Source organism: Amphiura filiformis, chromosome 10, assembly GCF_039555335.1.
Source record: "Amphiura filiformis chromosome 10, Afil_fr2py, whole genome shotgun sequence".
Lineage (NCBI taxonomy): Eukaryota > Metazoa > Echinodermata > Ophiuroidea > Amphilepidida > Amphiuridae > Amphiura > Amphiura filiformis.
Genome location: NC_092637.1, coordinates 40,453,935 through 40,474,302, shown reverse-complemented (window position 1 = coordinate 40,474,302; position 20,368 = coordinate 40,453,935). Strand labels below are relative to the sequence as shown.

The 20,368-nt window shown below is 38.9% G+C and overlaps 1 protein-coding gene across 1 annotated transcript; it reads right to left on the bottom strand.

Annotated features, from left to right (window-relative positions):
- Positions 1–8,174: 8,174 nt before the first annotated feature.
- LOC140162854 (uncharacterized) lies at positions 8,175–20,152 on the bottom strand. The gene is made up of 4 exons (XM_072186160.1): positions 19,985–20,152; positions 19,106–19,291; positions 18,170–18,332; positions 8,175–8,369 (listed from the first exon to the last, which is right to left on the bottom strand). The coding sequence occupies exons 1-4, from the start codon at positions 20,067–20,069 to the stop codon at positions 8,300–8,302; spliced, it is 504 nt and encodes a 167-aa protein (XP_072042261.1). The 5' UTR covers positions 20,070–20,152; the 3' UTR covers positions 8,175–8,299.
- Between the last annotated feature and the right edge of the window lie 216 nt (positions 20,153–20,368).

The window sequence follows — 20,368 nt, the reverse complement described above, 5'->3', positions numbered from 1 at the left end:
TTGTCAGAAAACGTTTAAATGTCGGGTTATATAAAGGGTACATTAATGGTATAAAACGTTTTCATAACATTAAATAACATTTGTTGGTAATTTACTGCACAGCAAACACAAATGTTTTACAGAAAACATTTAAATGTTAGGTTATATAAAGGGTATAAAAACGTTTTAATAACATTCCAAAAACATTTTAGAAAAATTGGTACAAACCATTCTAAACAGAATGTTATTTTGGGGTTGAAAAAATATTTAAAAAAAAAATGTTTGCCCAAAATATTTACAATAACGTTTTTAAAATGTTTTCACGACCTTTATATAACCCGACATTTAAATGTTATTAAAACGTTTTGTAAAAACATTTTAAGAACATTTCTGTGTTTGCTGGGTGCAAATATTTTAACATAATGTTATTTAAGTGTTGACAAAATATTTGGCCAAAAGTGTTTGCAAAAATAGTTTACAATGACATTTCGAAAACATTTTAAAAATATTGTTGTAGTGTGTTTTCATACAAAACGTTTTAAAACGATTTCAGGACCTTTATATACCCGACATTTTAATGTTATTAAAACGTTTTTACCTAAACCAAAACCCAAAATATATCTTATTTAAAGCGTTTTAAAAACGTTTTTGTCTTTGCTGGGCTAATAAACTGTATATACACATATATTTTGTAGCAATTTTTATTATAGTTTTTTGTTTCTATATCAAATTATTCATTTTTTCTGCTTTTTTGTGGTAATTTTAATTCTATAAATTGTACATTTGTGTGCGAATTGAGGGCGCTATTTACATATATATTAAATTTAAATTAGCCAAATAATATGAGTTATACCTTATATTTCAATATAAAAAGTTTTCTGAAAATTCCCTTGTCATGTAGTCTGTTTGCTGATGTTCTAATATCATTTTATAAGTCTCTACCCCTTGTAAAGATGCAACGAAGATTTTAGATAAAAAGCGCCATCATTGTTCAACCTTTCTTTAAAATGACTAGGTTTTACATGCCATCAAACAACCTGGTATTTCTCACACTGCATATTTTCTAGAAAAGTTTTTGTAATTTTAAGAACAAGTAAACATATGGTTCAAGCATGCAATTAAACATATTTATTCACCAATCTTTGTACTGAACAAATGATAATGAGACAAATGAAATTAAATAATCAGAAATGAATAAGGTGAATAAGTATAACTGATGCATTCTTGAACCATATTTTGTACGTGTTCTCAAAATTACAAAAAATTACTTCGGCAATTATCGAAGCAGGGTGACGATTTATAAATCACTGCAATGCTCAAAACCTATTTCACTACCAATTCGAACTACATGCATATTTACTGGGTCATAGAGCATTTTATTACATCTTTATGATTGTATATAAAATGAATCATAAAATTTGTTTTTATTTATTTATAACGAACGTCATCATTTCAGATTCCAGTAGGCACATTCCCCATATAAAGGAAAGTATCTGCTGGTAATATGCGACCTGATACCACGAAATGAGCAAATAGTCGCGAGTTGGTGGTTTCGAGAAGTCCTGGCTGCTGCGTCGGTGTTCTGTGTCGCACACACACATGTTCAAGCCAATATTATGTCTGTGACTTGCGACTTTAAACTCATTTTGTGGTAGCAGGACACATATACAAAAATAGAAACGTCCCTTTTACTATGATTGCAGCATATAGACAATCACAAGCAAAACAACTAACAGAAAAACACATCATATCCGCCACCGACTAGCTATCCTCATGCACTGCAGACAGAAGATCCAGTATCTTGGGACTCATACAATTGCAGAAATCCATACACCAGGTAGGTTATTGCCATGTAAAACTATATTCATATTTTACTTACTTATTTAATTTACTTTTTCAATTTATATACAATATTGGTAACCTTTTATGAAGCTTTTTGAGTTAGGGTTATCAACATTTACCCTATAACGCTAACATAAAACTTGATAGTTCTCTCGGATTGTGATGTCCAAACAGCGAACAGAGGCTTGTAGCACAAATACGGAGACGCGCAGCTCCGACATCGAGGCGCGCAGAACTCCACTACCTCTCTGCCTACATGTACCACCTCAGAATAGACAGTAAATTGCTTATGGATGTAGTACAGATGCTCTTTATTACAACTAATCCTAAATTAAAAGAATCCAATGTACGCTTTTTGAAAGTATGATTAAAAACAACATTAACTGTATTTTTTATTTGACGACTTATATTTGCCTAATCGAGAAAAATGGATATATCGCTTTTTGCATCTGAACTCGATTTAAAATATAAAAATTTCAAGATCATCTAATCTGAATAATACCGGGCGGACATTTTAAGTGCATTACTTTCCCAGAGTATTACAAAATTAGAATTAAACTGATAAATTACTTTGTGACAAACCATTACAGTTTTACCTGCCTTTATGGCATACGCAAAGTTTTCGTTGTTTGATTTAACCAACTTGATGGCTAGTTTTGAGCAGATCTCGTTTAACTCAACCCAGGTTGACTTGCAAGTCTGAACAAAGCACAAAATTAATAAGCATAATAGTGAGATTTTACAGTTTCTTGAAGCTTGTGATTGAGCGTGCCTCCATCCCTGATGTTACGCATGTTACGTGGGAGGCAGTTCCACGGTGCCGGTGCAGCGGCTTGGAATGCTCTGTCGCCAATTTGAATTCTGCCAACATGAGAAGTGATTTGAGTTTTGTCCATTGATGATCTTGTGACCAGTCCGGAATGGGGTATTGAGGTACGGATCCTTCCAGGCATTTGAAGATGTAGAGGCAAACTTTGAAGTTGATACGTTCTCTTAAGGGCAACCAATGCAGTTTATGCGTAAGTGGAGATGGACTATCGCATATTGGGGCAGAGGAAATCAACTTGACAGCCTTGTGTTGGAGTGACTGCAGATCTTTAGATTTGGCTCGATATAAGAGGGCATTACCATAATCAAAACGCGATAGAACAAGAGCTCTGACAACAGCATGGAGTGTGTTCATGGTCAAGAAAACGTTAAATGCGGCGTATGTTGCGAAGTTGAAAGCTGATGGATGATATCATACTGTTAATATGCGGAGTCATTGTACGAGAGTCCAATATGATGCCTAAGTTTCGGATAGTATCAGATGGTTTTATGATACTATCATCAACTTTAAGTTCAATTGCGCTAAGAGTATTGAGTGTTTGCATTGTGCCGGTGAAAAAAAATCAGTTTTATTACCATATACGCAATCTGTAATTTTGCAACTTTTCAAATCACACCAAATTTGTCTACACTTTGTTTTGTTTTTCTCTCGATTTCGTTCAAGTTTGGAGATTTTTCTCGGTGACACGGTTTACTTTTACTGTCGTTGTTATTATAACATTCTTACTCGAATGTTTCTTTCATCTTTTTATTACGTTTCAGGATGGGGCCTTTTTCTCTTAAGCTTCACCTAGTGTTGGTTATGATGACTGTGACTGCACAGGTCTATGGAGCGGCCATTGATAAACGACAAGTCCCTCCGCTGCCGTCCGACAATACGAATGTACTAGACCCTCGCCCGCCGGTCGACAATGTGAATGTGCAAGACCCTCGCCCGCCGGTCAACAATGTGAATGTGCAAGACCCTCGCCCGCCGGTCGACAATGGGAATGTACAAGACCCTCTCCCGCCAGTCGACAATGTGAATGTGCAAGACCCTCGCCCGCCTGTCGTGAATGTACAAGACCCTCGCCCGCCGGTCAACAATGTGAATGTGCAAGACCCTCGCCCGCCAATCGACAATGTGAATGTGCAAGACCCTCGCCCGCCGGTCGACAATGAGAATGTGCAAGACCCTCGCCCGCCGGTCGACAATGGGAATTTACAAGACCCTCGCCCGCCAGTCGACAATGTGAATGTGCAAGACCCTCGCCCGCCTGTCAACAATGTGAATGTACAAGACCCTCGCCCGCCGGTCAATAATGTGAACGTGCAAGATCCTCGCCCGCCAGTCGACAATGTGAATGTGCAAGACCCTCGCCCGCCGGTCGACAATGGGAATGTGCAAGACCCTCGCCCGCCGGTCGACAATGGGAATGTACAAGACCCTCGCCCACCAGTCGACAATGTGAATGTGCAAGACCCTCGCCCGCCTGTCGACAATGTCAATGTGCAAGACCCTCGCCCGCCGGTCGACAATGTGAATGTACAAGACCCTCGCCCGCCGGTCGACAATGTCAATGTACAAGACCCTCGCCCACCGGTTGACAATGTGAATGTACAAGACCCTCGCCCGCCGGTCGACAACGTGAATGTACAAGACCCTCACCCGCCGGTCGACAATGTGAATGTACAAGACCCTCGCCCGCCGGTCGACAATGTGAATGTACAAGACCCTCGCCCGCCAGTCGACAACGTGAATGTACAAGACCCTCCCCCGCCGGTCGACAATGTGAATGAACAAGACCCTCGCCCGCCGGTCGTCAATGTGAATGTACAAGACCCTCGCCCGCCAGTCGACAATGTGAATGTACAAGACCCTCGCCCGCCGGTCGACAATGTGAACGTGCAAGACCCGCGCCCGCCTGTCGACAATGTGAATGTACAAGACCCTCGCCCGCCGGTCAACAATGTGAATGCGCAAGACCCTCGCCCGCCAGTCGACAATGTGAATGTGCAAGACCCTCGCCCGCCGGTCGACAATGTGAATGTACAAGACCCTCGCCCGCCGGTCGTCAATGTGAATGTACAAGACCCTCGCCCGCCAGTCGACTACGTGAATGTACAAGACCCTCGCCCGCCAGTCGACAACGTGAATGTACAAGACCCTCGCCCGCCGGTCGACAATGTGAACGTGCAAGACCCTCGCCCGCCTGTCGACAATGTGAATGTACAAGAACCTCGCCCGCCGGTCGACAATGTGAATGTGCAAGACCCTCGCCCGCCGGTCGACAATGGGAATGTACAAGACCCTCGCCCGCCAGTCGACAATGTGAATGTGCAAGACCCTCGCCCGCCAGTCGACAATGTGAATGTGCAAGACCCTCGCCCGCCTGTCGACAATGTGAATGTACAAGACCCTCGCCCGCCGGTTTACAATGTGAATGAACAAGACCCTCGCCCGCCGGTCGACAATGTGAATGTACAAGACCCTCGCCCGCCGATCGACAATGTGAATGTACAAGACTCTCGCCCGTCGGTCGACAACGTGAATGTACAACGCCCTGGCGACAATCCAACGGGCGACAAGATAAATGAAGATCTCCCGATAGTACGGAGATTGCGCATACTACCTATTTGTTTTAATTGCAGCGGACGCTAAAAATTAATAATCAATAATTATTGGTCAATCGAATGACAAGAGTTGAGTTTGTTTGAGTTAAATTATATTGCCTATATAACAATGTGCTATAGCATGACGTGCGATATCCCGAATGAAACGTAGAACAAATTTGTTTGAATCATTCTGCATTGATGCAAGAAAAGCATAAAAACAATGATTTCTAAGATATAAATAATAACATGGTGAGATAAGCATCTGAAAGGCTTTTCTTTGCAACCATGGTAGCTAAATGTATGCATTATTCATATAATCTGTATTGACTGTTTTGGTGATGGTGATCTGAAAGATCAGGTATTCAGGTAATGATGATAATGACGACAACGATGATGATGTTAATGGCGATGACAGATGATGATGATGATAATTAATACATAAGTTGTTTGTCTGTTTTTTAAACAGCATTTTAGTCTGAAATACTCAAACTAAAACGTCATAAGTAATTTGGTGAGATTTTTGGATAGACAAATTGAAAATTACTCACTGTTTTAGCTGATGGCTTCTTCAGAATTGACCTTTTCGGTAAATCCCATAAGCCTTTACGAGTACACCTGAGGACTCGTCATTTGACGTCACACTGACTTGCAATGTGCAGTAGCCAAGTTCGATAAACGATGTGCGCATCAGCGCAGATCAGCGTAACGTCAAATGACGAGTTCTCAGGTGTACTCTCAAATGCTTATGAGATTTACCGAAAAGGTTAATGACCACTTCCGGCGATGTTGCATCCTTCGGTTGCTGAGTTCTTAATTATAAGTGGATCAAAATATTAACTACCGATGTCCCGGTTGACTGTTTTGCCGCCCCCTCCCATGCACGCCTTCTGAGACTAATCCAAATTGCTTCTCTGATGAGTCTGATTGTTGAATATCATCTTTCTTAGGCTCCTCCTACTTGATGACATTATTTTCTATTGTGATGTAGTCGGTAATAGCAGATTTGTTATGTTCAGAAGTTGACACATTTTTTTTAATTCTGGTGTATTTTCTGCTTAGAGTACAAACCCTTGTTGTCGCTGTCCACTAGACCCTCCAACATTAAAAGATGGGGAGTGAGGAAGGATGAGACAGAGGTAGAAATGTGTGCTTCACGTATATTGTGTGGAGATAAGGTCGTACGACCCTCCCATCCATAGCGGGGTCTACCGTTCTTAGGGGTTCTCGCTGATTGGGAGGAATCTTAAGTAGAGAATAAAACTTAGAAACAAAACAATATTCTAGGTTTTATTAAAGTATTTGCCATGTTTACTAACCAGCTGTGCATCATCAGAATAGCCGCAGCAGGGAATTAATAGGATCTATTTCTATTATTTTATTGCCTTTCAATTTCAATATAGTGGACTGCTATTACTGATTTAATATAATGTAGCTGTACAAAGCAGAGTATAATATCAAATATTAACTATTACACAATGTATTACGTCCTTTGTAATCTAACCCAGGTACTAATAGATTTGTCACCAAAAGCGTGCCGACCGTTGGGGAGGGGAATTACCACCCGGCTCGAAATACCGTGACCAAATTCACTAAACAAAAATATCCTCATTTTGGGCCATTGTAAACTCAAACGTTCACATTTCGGTAAAGTAACTAATACTGTATGTCCTATTAAGGGCTCGGATAGCAACGTTTGCACAGTAGTTTTTTGGGCCATGAGCGCATGTCATACATATCGAATTGCATTCTGAATAAGAGGAATGTCAAATAATTTTGATTTTTTTGTCAAATTATTTTTTTACTTTTTTATTTTTATTTTTGATATTTAACAGTCCTCGAAGTAAACTTTATAAATCTAATGATATGTACAATATAGTGTATGTAGCTGGATATGTCATCATTACCTGATCACTAGCCACACCAACAAAAATATGATGATGTGATTTATGACAATAAAGAGATATGCATAATCTGCAAGCAGACAGGAGGTCATTTGAACTTTCCATGTTAAAAATAGAAATATAAGCCAGGCATGTCTGTTCCTCTTTGTCGTTTGTGTATTAATTATCATCATTATCATATGTCATCGTCATCAACATCATCATCGTCGTCTTCGTCGTCATTATCATCATTACCTGATCACTAGCCACACCACCACACCAACAAAACTTTAATAAGATCAATCAATTTGCTGCAAGTCCTCAGAGAAAATTAATATATAAATATTTTAAATCATGTTTTATTACAACGTATCTTATTGCAATTACAAAGTAACGCAACTGCTAGATTAAGCTGAAATAAAAATAGACTTTTAAAGTCTATTTTGAAAATAAATATTGTTCATGCTTGCTTGATCCCGAGAAATTTTATAAAGGAATAAATCCAATCCTAAATTATTCAATTATATGAATAGTACAATCAAAAGAAACGCCGTTTTTACAAATCCATTTGACAACATGAACTAGGCCAAAAAAATTGTTATGTTGGCGTAACGGGCTGATCGAAACTTTTTTAGGAACTGTTTTTGAACAATGTTGAACGCAACTTCACCATCTTCCCCTCTTTATACTTCTTCAAAACTGCATACCACTGTATCCAGATGTCGGTATGAAAGGTCATTGGCTCGATCAATTGCATGTCTCGATATCCGCGAGTTAAATCGTCTCTCGCTGCCTGGACTCTTTGCGCGATATACGTGTTGGAATTCATCACACAGTTGCTACGCAAAGTCTCCGACCAAAACGTGTAATTCCACCCTTCTAATCGATTGGAATATTGTTTCTGAACCAGATTTGAACTTCCGGGTTGAGTAAAATTCCATTTTTCCGAGGAGCACCGTCGTATTTTTGGACACAAAAAAAAGGTTTTGCTTGTTTTAGGGTCGGTCAATCGTTTTTTTATTTTTTTTTTCAACAAAAAAAAGTGCCTAATATATAATAGGGTCGGTCGGGTTACGCCAACATAACAATTTTTTTTTAGCCCGAGTAGTTTTAAAGATGTTAATCTGATGTATTATAATACTGAAAAGCATGACAACTACATGTTGCCGCAATATTTATTCCGTGACTTCAGCTTTCAGATATGTTTCGTATCCATTTTCCAGGTGCTTCAGAATAACAAGGATTCTGTAAATACAATCAATGAAAAGCTTAATGTTAGTTCCACGATAACCCCAATTAGTTGAATAATTTTCTTACGATCCGTGACCATTCATAGCATACCTTTGTTTCTCTGTGGATTTGACTAGATGGACATATTCTAAGAAAAAATAGCTCCTATGTCCCTCCCAAAATGGCGGGAAAATCTATTTATAGCTCATTTTTCAAAATGGCCGCCGGTGACATTTTGAAAAACATGAATATCTATATACCATGTTCTGGATAGGCTATAATGACAAATAATATGCCGTTTTCCACTATCTTTGGCATGCCCAACCTTTTAAGATAAAATTCAAAGTGTTGAGAGGTCATCTTGACCCCTAAATCCAAGATGGCCGCCAGTTACATATTGAAAAACATGAAAATCGATATATCGTGAAGTGGATAGGCTATAATAACAAACAATGTGTCGTTTTAAACTATATTTGGCATGCAGAACCGTTTAAGATCATATTCAAAGAGTTTGGGGTCACATTGTCGTTTTCCCCTAAATCCAAGATGGCCGCCAGCGCCATATTGACAAAAACATGAAAATCTATATACCATGAAGTGGATAGGCTATACTATACTGACAAACAATGTGTCGTTTTCCACTATTTTTGGCATGCCAAATCTTTTTGTCATATTCAAAGTCTTTGTCATCTGAAAGTTTTTAAGTTCTATCTTTTCATGGAAAGATTGCCGCCAGCGTCATATTGAAAAACATGAAAAGATCATATCATGTAGAGTAAATAACAACAATGTGTCTTTAAATTTCAACTATTTTTGGCATGCAATACCATTTAGGATGCATGCTATGCCAAGCCACAAAACGCAAGCACAAATCTGAGAAATCAAAGGTTTGGGATGTCCGGTCACCTTTTCAGGACCTCCTCCCAAGAAAGTTCGTTCAAGTATAGGTGTTCTGCCATTGTGCGCCAACACAAGTCATAACCGGGACAAAACCACTTTTGTTACTTTTGACACAAGATGCATGGAGAAGATTCAAGGCACACACTATCTACATTGCAGAGTGGATAGGCTATGATACCTTTATAACAAATATTCCACTATCTTTGGCAAACAAACCTTTTGGCTTGGAAATCATGTCATTATTCAATAGTGTTCAAGGGAGCATCTTGACCTCTAAATGCAGAATGCATGTTAACGTTCGGGAGGCTCAAGCTTTGTTCTTTCAACATATCGAACAAGTGATTACATTCGCATTACTTCAAACTACGGGCACTTTTCCCAAGTAAGGTCCAGCTACCTCAAGGAACTTCTGATTAAACTGATTTCACGTACGTATTCAGAAGAAAGTTGGTGAGCTTGTGATACAAGCACTTCGAGCCATCGAGGCCGCGCTGTTATCACTGGAAGTAACGGATGACCAGTTGGTCAGAATGTCGCAACACGACTCAGAACAGGTCATCAAAACAACCACTGTTCCTTGGACCCCGTATACATGAGGTGGAGCAAGCTGAAAACTTGAGTGAGCTCCTACTAAAGTTCATTACCTGGTTGAAAAAACCTAACACAGGTCTAACTGATGACAACCCAAAGGTCCGATCAATTGCGTCAATCTTAGGGAGAGATCGTTATTTACGACAGGGGGAATGGGCATTTAGATGGGGAACCCGAATTCTTTATTTGATCTTGAGGTTGAAACGCTAAATTGTTTGTTGAACCAGGAGGGAAGATTGTTAAGTTTAAAAAGGGGAATCTAACAATTTTTAGTGGACGCGAGGGGGGAAAGCAAATTTTCAAATTCCGCCCTTGTTTTTACGAATTTCTCCATTTAAAACTTAACAATCCCCCTCCTGGTTCAACAACAAAATTCACCCCCTCAAGATAAAAAAAATCAGGTTCCCCCTTCAAAATGCCAACCCCTGTCGTAAATAACGATTGCTCTCTAAGATTGACGAAATTTATCAGACCTTTGGGTTGTCATCAGCTGAACCTGTGTTAGGTTTTTTCAACCAGTTAATGAGCTTTAGTAGGAGCTCACTAAAGTTTTCATCTTGCTCCAACTCATGTATGTACGGGAGCCAAGGAACAGTTGTTCTTTTGATGACCTGTTCTCTAAGTCGTGTTGCGACATTGTTGACCAACTGGTCATCCGTTACTCCTAGTGATAACAGCGCGGCCTCGATGTATGTACCGACAGCTCTTGTATCATACACAAGCTCACTAACATTCTTCTGAATACGTTCGTGAAATTTCCAAATTCTTTGATCAGAAGTTCCTTGAGGTAGCTGGACCTTACTTGGGAAAAGTGCCCGTAGTTTGAAGTAATGCGAATGTAATCTTGGAGCAGTCCTTCAAGGGTGCGTATTTCACGATCTTTAAATATGACTTGTTCGATATGTTGAAAGAACAAAGCTTGAGCCTCCCGAAGGTCAACATGCTGTAGATGCTCTGTATTTTCACTGAGATTATCTCTCGCTTGATTGCTGACATATTGACGCCAGCAATGACGGTGGTATCTGATTTCCAAGCCAAAGGCTGTTTGTCTCTCTGGATTGACGTTATAAACGTATCTAACCGCTCTCTTGTATCCTCATCTGCAATGTAGATATTGTGTGCCTTGAATCTTCTCCATGCATCTTGTGTCAAAAGTAACAAAAGTGTTTTTGTCCCGGTTACCAGACTTTTGTGGACGCACAATGCCTAATCATGCAGAACACCTATACTTGAACGAAGTTTCTTGGGAGGAGGTCCTGAGAAAGATGATTACTGACCGGACATCCCAGCCTTTTTTTTTTTTTTGATTTCTCAGATTTGTGCTTGCGTTTTGTGGCTTGGCAGTGAGCGTGTGTGTTAGACATCGTGGTGCAACAAGTAGCATGCATATGATAACCCTTAGGTCCTTTATCCCATTCCACTGTTGTATTGACATGTTGAAATTTATCAAGGCCCTTCCATTGTAAAAGTTTGTCCTTAATGTTCTCCCATTTATCTACTTTTTCTAAACTGTCTTTTACAGGGCAATGATCTATCAGCATGCATACTAGTTTATCAGTCTCTTGGTTGCTCTGTAGCTCTTTAGTGTCTGTTCTGTTCTCCATCACATGCTCTTAACGTGCAACTTCCCTAAAAGAACAAAGGTAACACTTTCAAAATCTATAGTATAAGTAATTGAGTAAAAATAAGCATTGGCCTCATGTGTGTCACATCTTAAATATCGATGTTCATGTTTTTCGACATGGCTTAGACAGTCATCTTGGATTTAGGGGTCAAGATGCCCCACCAAACACTTTGAATACGACATGACAAGGTTTGGCATGCCAAAAATAGTGGAACATTTGTCAGTATAGCCTATCCACTTCATGTTTTTGTCAATATGGTGCTGGCGGCCATCTTGGATTTAGGAGTCAAGGTGACCCCAAACTCTTTGAATATTATCTTAAATGGTTTTGCATGCCAAAATAGTTGAAAACGACACATTGTTGGTTATTATAGTCAATCCACTTCATGATATATCGATTTTCATGTTTTTCAATATGACGCTGGTGGCCATCTTGGATTTAGGGTTCAAGATGACCCCCAAACACTTTGAATATGACAAAAAAAGAGTTGGCATGCCAAAAATAGTTGAAAACGACACATTGTTTGTCAGTATAGCCTATCCACTTCATGGTATATAGATTTTCATGTTTTTGTCAATATGGCGCTGTTGGCCATCTTGGATTTAGAGATCAATGTGACCCCAAACTCTTTGAATATGATCTTAAACGGTTTTGCATGCCAAATATAGTTGAAAACGACACATTGTTTGTTATTATAGCCTATCCACTTCAAGATATATCGATTTTCATGTTTTTCAATATGGAACTGGCGGCCATCTTGGATTTAGGGGTCAAGATGACCTCTCAACACTTTGAATTTTATCTTAAAAGGTTGGGCATGCCAAAGATAGTGGAAAACGGCATATTATTTGTCATTGTAGCCTATCCAGAACATGGTATATAGATATTCATGTTTTTTTGAAAAATGAGCTATAAATAGATTTTCCCGCCATTTTTGGGAGGGACAAAGGAGCTTTTTTTTCTTAGAATATGTCCATCTAGTCAAATCCACAGAGAAACAAAGGTATGCTATGAATGGTCACGGATCGTAAGCAGGGCCGGATTTACCTTTTTGGGGGCCCTGGGCCAGGCCAAAATTTGGAGGCCCCAAACGTATCGTGAAGAAGGCATGTGCTCTCAAGTTGCCAAGTGTTTAGATTTTACTAGGATAATTGCGCGCGAAGCGCGCAAAAATTTCAATTTTAGACTATTTTACCCACATTGAAGTTGAAATTTGCTATATAATCAGTGATAATGGACCAGTACGTTTTTGCATTTTTTGTATCCTAACATGGTGTTTTTCGGCTTAAATGGAAGATGTACCCTGCACAGGGCAAATTTGGGGGCCCCCAAAATATGGGGGCCCTGGGCCCGGGCCCATCTGGCCCTATGGTAAATCCGGCCCTGATCGTAAGAAAATGATTAAACTAAATAGCATATGATTTGAATTCTGTGGCTGCCCAAGAAGACTAAGTCTTTTACGCTCATCTACTGTTATAATTTGATCCACACAAAAATGACCAAAGCATTACTTCATCGATAAATATTTTTAATTATATTACCTCGCGACCCTATTCAAAATGGGTCGCAATAATAGGTCAAGCGCCGTAACACATTCTACGCAAAGCATTACGCTTGGTTACGCGTACAATATTTCCGCCTCACCCATTATTTACATTATTTACTGACTCATTATTTGGGTCTAACATACTACATTACCCTACCTTTCTTAAATAGGGCCGTCTACCTCTTACAAGAATTGCATTTGCATACAGTAGTGTAACATGTATGGTATCTGGAACGCCTTCCAAAGCTGCTCATACTGGGTGTCCCTGAAAGAACTGTATCGTCAGAAACTTAATTGTTTAGGTATTTTAACGCCACAACTAAACATAACTAAATACTTGGTGTAGTTGAGGAATTTTGCTAAGGTAGCCGAATCATTCATGAATCAGTGGCTCATGGACGATATTCAAGAACATATTGATCCCAACCAGTTTGGAAACCGGAAAGGAGTGGCGACTACGCACTACCTTGTCAAACTGTTGCGTACGCTACACAAAAATGCAGACAAACCAGGAAGCCACAGTACGCTGGTGGTCACTGACTTCAGCAAAGCGTTTGACCGCATAAACCATAATGTACTCATTCGCAAATTAATCAATCTTGGAGTCCGCCCCCCTGTGGTTGTGTGGCTTTGCAGTTTCCTTACGCAAGGAGCACAATGTGTTCGGTACAAAGGCGCCATTTCATCGTGGATAACGCTGAAGGGAAGCTTACCCCAAGGCACCTTATTCGGTCCCAATGGATTTCTTGTCATGATTAATTCTGCACTTGTTGACACACCATCGTCTATCTGTGTTCTCAAATATGTTGACGACATGACCATCATAGAATCAGCTAAGGCAACGCAGCCTACCACCATCCAAGATCAGTTGAACACTTTTGCAGACTGGTCAAATGAGAACAACATGAAGCTCAATCCTGAGAAGTGCGCATATATGTCAATCTCGTTCTTAAAGCGACCGCTAAATCACGTGCTGATACTCTGTAACACTGATCTTAATCGGGTGGATGTCACCAAAATCCTTGGCGTCCAAATCTCAGCTGACTTGACATGGTCAACTCACATTGATCAAATGCTGAAGAAAGCCAACGGCAGGCTTCACATGCTTAAGCTACTGAAAAGGTTTGACTTGCCGACTGAAGATCTTGTGACAATATACGTTGGCTACGTCAGACCGCTTACAGAATACGTTGCTCCGGTTTGGCATTCAAGCATCACCACCAAACAACAATCCGCCATTGAACGTGTGCAAAAGCGGGCTTGCAAGATCATCCTGGACAACAAATACTCCACCTATGATAAGGCTTTGACCACATGCAACCTTACTGTGTTGACTGAGAGAAGGAAACATATCTGTGTAACTTTCGTCAATGCAATGATGAGTTCTCATCAATTCCGCGAATGGCTACCTCCCCAGCGCGGCAGTAGCACAAGTCGGCTACTTCGTAATTCAGATCATCTGACCACTGTGCGTTGCAGAACTAAACGCTATCAAGAAAGCCCAATACCCTATCTCACCAAACTGTACAATGACCAGCTAATGTGATCTCTTATCATTATTATCATGTGCAATATTATGAACAATTTTAATGCAAATGTGTTCTCATCAATTTGTGGTACTCGTTTCAAATATGTATTTTGATGTTTTCACCTTGATGGAGTAAATGGTTTAAGTGTGGGTGTGTGAGTGGGTGAGTGGGTGTGTGTGATGGGGTGAGTTTGGTGGTTGTGCGTTTAGTGTCGCGGGTGTGGATCGGGGTGTTGGTGATGGTGTGTGGGGTGTGTAAGCAGGGGCTATTTTTGAAGAAAAAAGTCACTGCACGTTAGCAACGTAAAATCTAAAAGATCTGCTAGCGGAGACAGGCTTGAGGGGAAGGGGTTGCTGGCAGAGGGGTTGTCTCCCCTCGAGTTCTGTAAACTTTTACAAATCACGCGTTACAATCACGCATTTTACTAACTCATTTTTGATATTAAGGGCTGAGAGCTGAGAGCTCATCACTCAGACATACCAAAGTGCATTCTGAATACGAGGAATAGCCTTAACTGATATCAAATAATTTTGAATTTTTGAAATTTGCGATATAATACAAATTTTATGACAAATTATATTAAAAAATTGTATTTTTGACATTAACAGTCCTCGAATGATATGCACTTAAAGTTGAAAATTGATTCATGTCTGGTTCACTACTGAATTTCACTAAATTTTTAATTACCTACAGCTCCATGAAAGTACACACTAGGATCATAAATGTCATTAAGTTTATGGTATTGATATGCAAAAACGAATACAAACTCTGAAAAATGAATAAAATGCGCACAGGTGCCTACAATAGCACAAATTAATATCTGTAAAATGTAAAAATGGAAAACCTACTTAGGTAGGTAATAGGTTTCATTTAAAATGTCATTCCATTTAATTGAATTGTCATTTTTGAAAACTCCATAAAAGTGGGAGAGCGTGGCGCAATGGTTAGAGTACTTGCCTTTAGTGCATGAGGTCCCGGGTTCGATTCCCGGCGGTGGCGATTTGCTGGGATATTGACTTGGAAAAAAAAGTCTGAAATTAATTGGCAACATCTGTAGATTAAATTCAGACTTCCGCTCTCCCATGGTTCATTTAGAATTGGGTAAATGAATCATGAAAGTACTCCGTCCTTCGGAGGGGACGTTAAGCCGTCGGTCCCTGTGTGCAGAGAGTCACACCTGTACATGTATCTCGCAGCCAGTTTCGAAAAGAGTAGGGTGTTAACCCCTGACTGTTCCCAATCCGTCCCGGTGTTCAAATGGACCCCAATGGAAATAAGCTTCAATAGAGGCTTTCTTGGGTTATCCAGGGTTGTCAAACCCGAACAAATCAAATCAAAAAAGTACACAGAACCTCTTTATTAAATGTTGAATGAAATGCACACGTGTCCCTACCCTTCTCAAAATGTGAATGTGATAAGATTTCTGCAACTTAAGTGATGCAAAGGTGCATAAGTTGTCGGCAAATTGCATAAAAAAGTTGCATACATTGCAAAAGAGTAAACACTCAAACTAAATGTCTATAGTGCTCAACTTAAAACACTAGATGTTCAGTCCGTAAACAGGGTGTTTATTTTCTACAAGCAATATACAGGGTGATTCAAAAAAGTGCAATAGTGCAAAGAATCCATCTTTATTTTATAACCAGATTGAACTTTTAGGATTTAAAGCACATGATATATTCATTAGTGGCCTTGTGTGAAAAAACGAAGTAATTAGCACTTGCCGTTCTGTTTTTATGACACATTTTACAGCGATACCCAATTTTAATTTAATACATATAAACTTTGAATGTCAGTACTATTATGTGAGGTACATTATATTTGGAACAACTGCCATTTTCTTAACCTCATTGGCACTGAAGTAGAATGGAGCACCCAAAGTTTGATTGTCCCTGGTCTTGTATAAGTAGAGGAAACATTGCTTTTATTTGTTGTTATTGTCCTATTTACCCTTACATTAAAAAATAAAAAATATGGGCGGGTTTTTCAAATGTCGAAAGGAATGTGTGCAAATTGAAGTGGTGTGAATTACAAAATATCTAGTATAAGTTAGACACATTACATGGAATTGAAATATTGGAGTTGGAGTTAGGTGAGGTATGAAGGACTTAAGTAATATTAGAAAGTTAGTTTGAACCGAAAAAAAAGGAATTGAAAGAACGCAAACATCAACCTTGATTTAAGTTAAAGCCAGTTTCAGATCTGGTGTCCTTATTTCGCATTGTGTGCTCTCTTTCAAATTATGGTGCCTCGTGGACAAAGAGTTAAAATGGGTATCGCCGTTTGTTTTTTCCGCATTTTTTTTCCTGATCCACCACACAAAAATCTCAGACGTCAGACGTCAACATAGCCCAAAGCGTAAATCTTAATAAAAATTCTTCATTTTGACCACAGTGCAACCTCCCTGAGAAATGAAAAGATAACTAGTCTTGCCACAGATGTATTAATTAAAACTGCATTCCGTAGGTTTTTAACTTGGGCTTTGAGACGAACTATTAAGATTAAAAAATTAAGATGGCCTATTCACTGCGCATCACCAGCGCTTGATGTGTCTGTTGTCATTGATAGATATTGACTCCGTGGAAAGGCTTGAAAATGAGGGAGTTTCATATGTTAGGGATATGTTCCTCAACATCACCAGTGATTTAATTACGCTTGTTTTACCCACACAATTCAATTCCCAACGATACAGTTCTTTCAGGGACACCCTATGCATTACATAGCTTCCCCCCTTTGAGCTCTCGAACGCTTATCGTTTGGCTTTATCAATCAAAATTCAAACAGAACGGGGGGTCCTTCCGACATGTATAAACCTGCCAACAATGATCTTCACATTTTCTTTTGTTAAATAGATTCATCAGTAAATAAACATTTTGGATTTTTACTTTTCTTTTTGCTTAGTCTCTTTTGCAGACTTCAGAAGTGGATCGTAGACATGACTCAAAAGGTAGGTGCCCTCCTCCCTATTTAGGGTGTTGTTGCCCCGTCTTCTAATCTCCGTTGCTTCCCGAACTTCTCTAGACGCTCCCGTCCAAGGATCTTGAATTCTTCCCAATCTATAACATGGTTTGCCCTTGCAACGATGTCCTGCGCTCTGAGCGAGTGAACTTTTTCTCATTGGCCTTTTTGACTTCCGCTTGATGTTCACCAAGTCTGGTGCCGAACATCCATCTGTTTGTCTGCAAAAGAGACTAAGGAACACCGGAAACCACTCAAACTTGTTTGCCGAGAAAGTGGATCAGATGGCCAAAATCACACTTGATGAAGTCCTCCGAAGTGTAGGACGTAATATTGTAGTGAGAAAAATTTCACTTGGTTTGGAAAAGCAAAAATCCAAAGTGTTTGTTTTCTTCACATTTTCCTTTTTAACAGAGGACTTTGCACACAAGAAGCTAGGTGCAAACCGTGGTGGACTGACTTAAATTGTTACTAGGCTATCTTACCATTACCTGGTTTTACACCGGTAAACGGGACATGGTTTTATATTACGTTGTTTGCCATACGCCAGGTTGCTTGGTTTCTTCAGCTGTGGTGTCCATTACTCTGTTATTTTCGGGTGTGCATTCTTATTTTAAGGTCTTTTCAAGAGCCCTCCCACCCGACCCTATACAAACAGACACTTACTTAGACACACCCATGCTGTTGTGGTCTTCGTCAAAGAAATGCATAACACAAATGATTTTCATGTAAGAATTCCCCAGCATGCCAACATCGGTCTCTTCGAGAAACTCCAGCTCCACGCTATCCTTCCCGGAATCAAAGACCTTTTGATATGCCTCTCGAACAGCTAATGCATTAATACATAAAAAAGAGAGTATAGTGCTGCAGAATGGTGAATCATAACAAACATATTGTTAAATTTGGTGAAAAGCCCCAAAATTGGCACAGATGTAGCTCTTGATATGCTTAACAAATTTGTATCCGGTGCCAATTTAAATTCATTCCAAGATGGCGGGTAGAGGTCATTGAACTTTATACGGGGAAAAATTCAAATTGAGTTATAAACCATGCCAAAATGTTCCTCTGGTCACAAGGATTCAGAAAAAAGTATAGTTTGACCTATCTGTGATGTGTAATAATAATAATAATAATAATAATAATAATAATAATAATAATAATAATAATAATAATAATAATAACACTAATTATAATAATAATAATAATAATAATAATAATAATAATAATAATAATAATAATAATAATAATAATAATAATAATAATGATAATAATAATAATACTAACACTAATAATAATAATAATAATAATAATAATAATAATAATAATAATAATAATAATAATAATAATCTTTGCTTTTTTACCTGCTTGACTCTGACTGCTTACTAGCTTCTTTCGTTGAGTTGATTGAGATTAGTTCATGGATGGAGCAATCAACACACAAACAATAATATTGGTTTTCAATGCATAGAGTGCAAACTAAAGATCTTTTCAGATTCGTTTGTAAATTGGTTATTTTGATGTTAACGTTTTTATTTTTACTTTTTTTATCACAACACCAACAGGCAACACAAGGCAACATAAGCAACATCATGTCAAACTTACCCTCTCTACCACGTAGGATCCCCTGTGTCTTAATAATATACACGCAATCGTCCGTGTATTTTCTTGCCATCGCTGCAGCATCGTGAAGCTTGAAGAGCTCTTCATATTCGCTTTTCACCGTATCAGTAAACAGCTTTATATCTTGCTTGCTATCAGGCGTCGTTCCGTCTTTCCACCAATGATTACCTATAATATTCAAACCAATGAGGTAGAATGAAAGAGTACCGACTCCGCAATGTTTGCGTATCGCTCATGGATGCCACGTAATGTACCTTGGCATTATACCGCTATTCCCCCGGCTGCCTCGGCAAACTTCTATCCAAAGCGCGTGCTTGCTTGCGTTTTACGTGTAATGTGTTGTGCCAAAATGCGCGCTAAGCACTATATGGCCTAACTTTTAAAACGATCAAACTAAAAGTCCTTTTGGGTCCTTGTCGATGAATGTACATTATTCCCCATTCCAGAAAAATACAGAACTATTTTTTTTGATTAAAAAATATTATCCTGTTTTGCCAAATGAAATATAACTAAATCCTAATCCTTTATTTAATCCGAACTGGCACCGAAAGTAAAATTTTAATATTTGGTCAATTTTGGGAAATAAATGTAGTAACCCCTTAACATTTTCCATCCAGCACGTCATGTAAAATTGATTATTGGATCAATGTTCAACTTACAGTTGCGGAATTCATCTTTGTTATGAATTTGCAATAATCATGTGTTTGTACTTAATGTTTTTGAAACGTTTAACGTTATATCATAAAATGTTTGCTGTCAAACGTTTTGTGTTTACTGGGTAACCCATTATTTCTTATATCATCCAGTACAAAACAAACATTTATTATATTAAAATTGAAATGAAAGTAAACATCTTCTTACCTTGTGTCGTGTAATTTGCATTGACATTGCAAGATTTCAAGAGTACAGCCGAAATTATTAGGGCAAAGAGTGTGATCTTCATCATAAGCAAGTTTGTGTTTGACGGGTTGGGAAGATTATACAATTATACCAGACAGATGCTTGTCGATTCATTGAATGTCATTTATAATTGTATGCAATTGACAGAAGTTATAAACTCAATGGTTGCCTATATTAAATCAAAACTAGCCTCGGTTTTAGAGGGCTCGTGGCTCCTCTCAATACCTAAAATGTTCAGGCATGGTGGACAGTCTGATATGATGATGTGATTTATCATGTTTATGACAATAAAGAGATATGCATAATCTGCAAGCAGACAGGAGGTCATTTGAACTTTCCATGTTA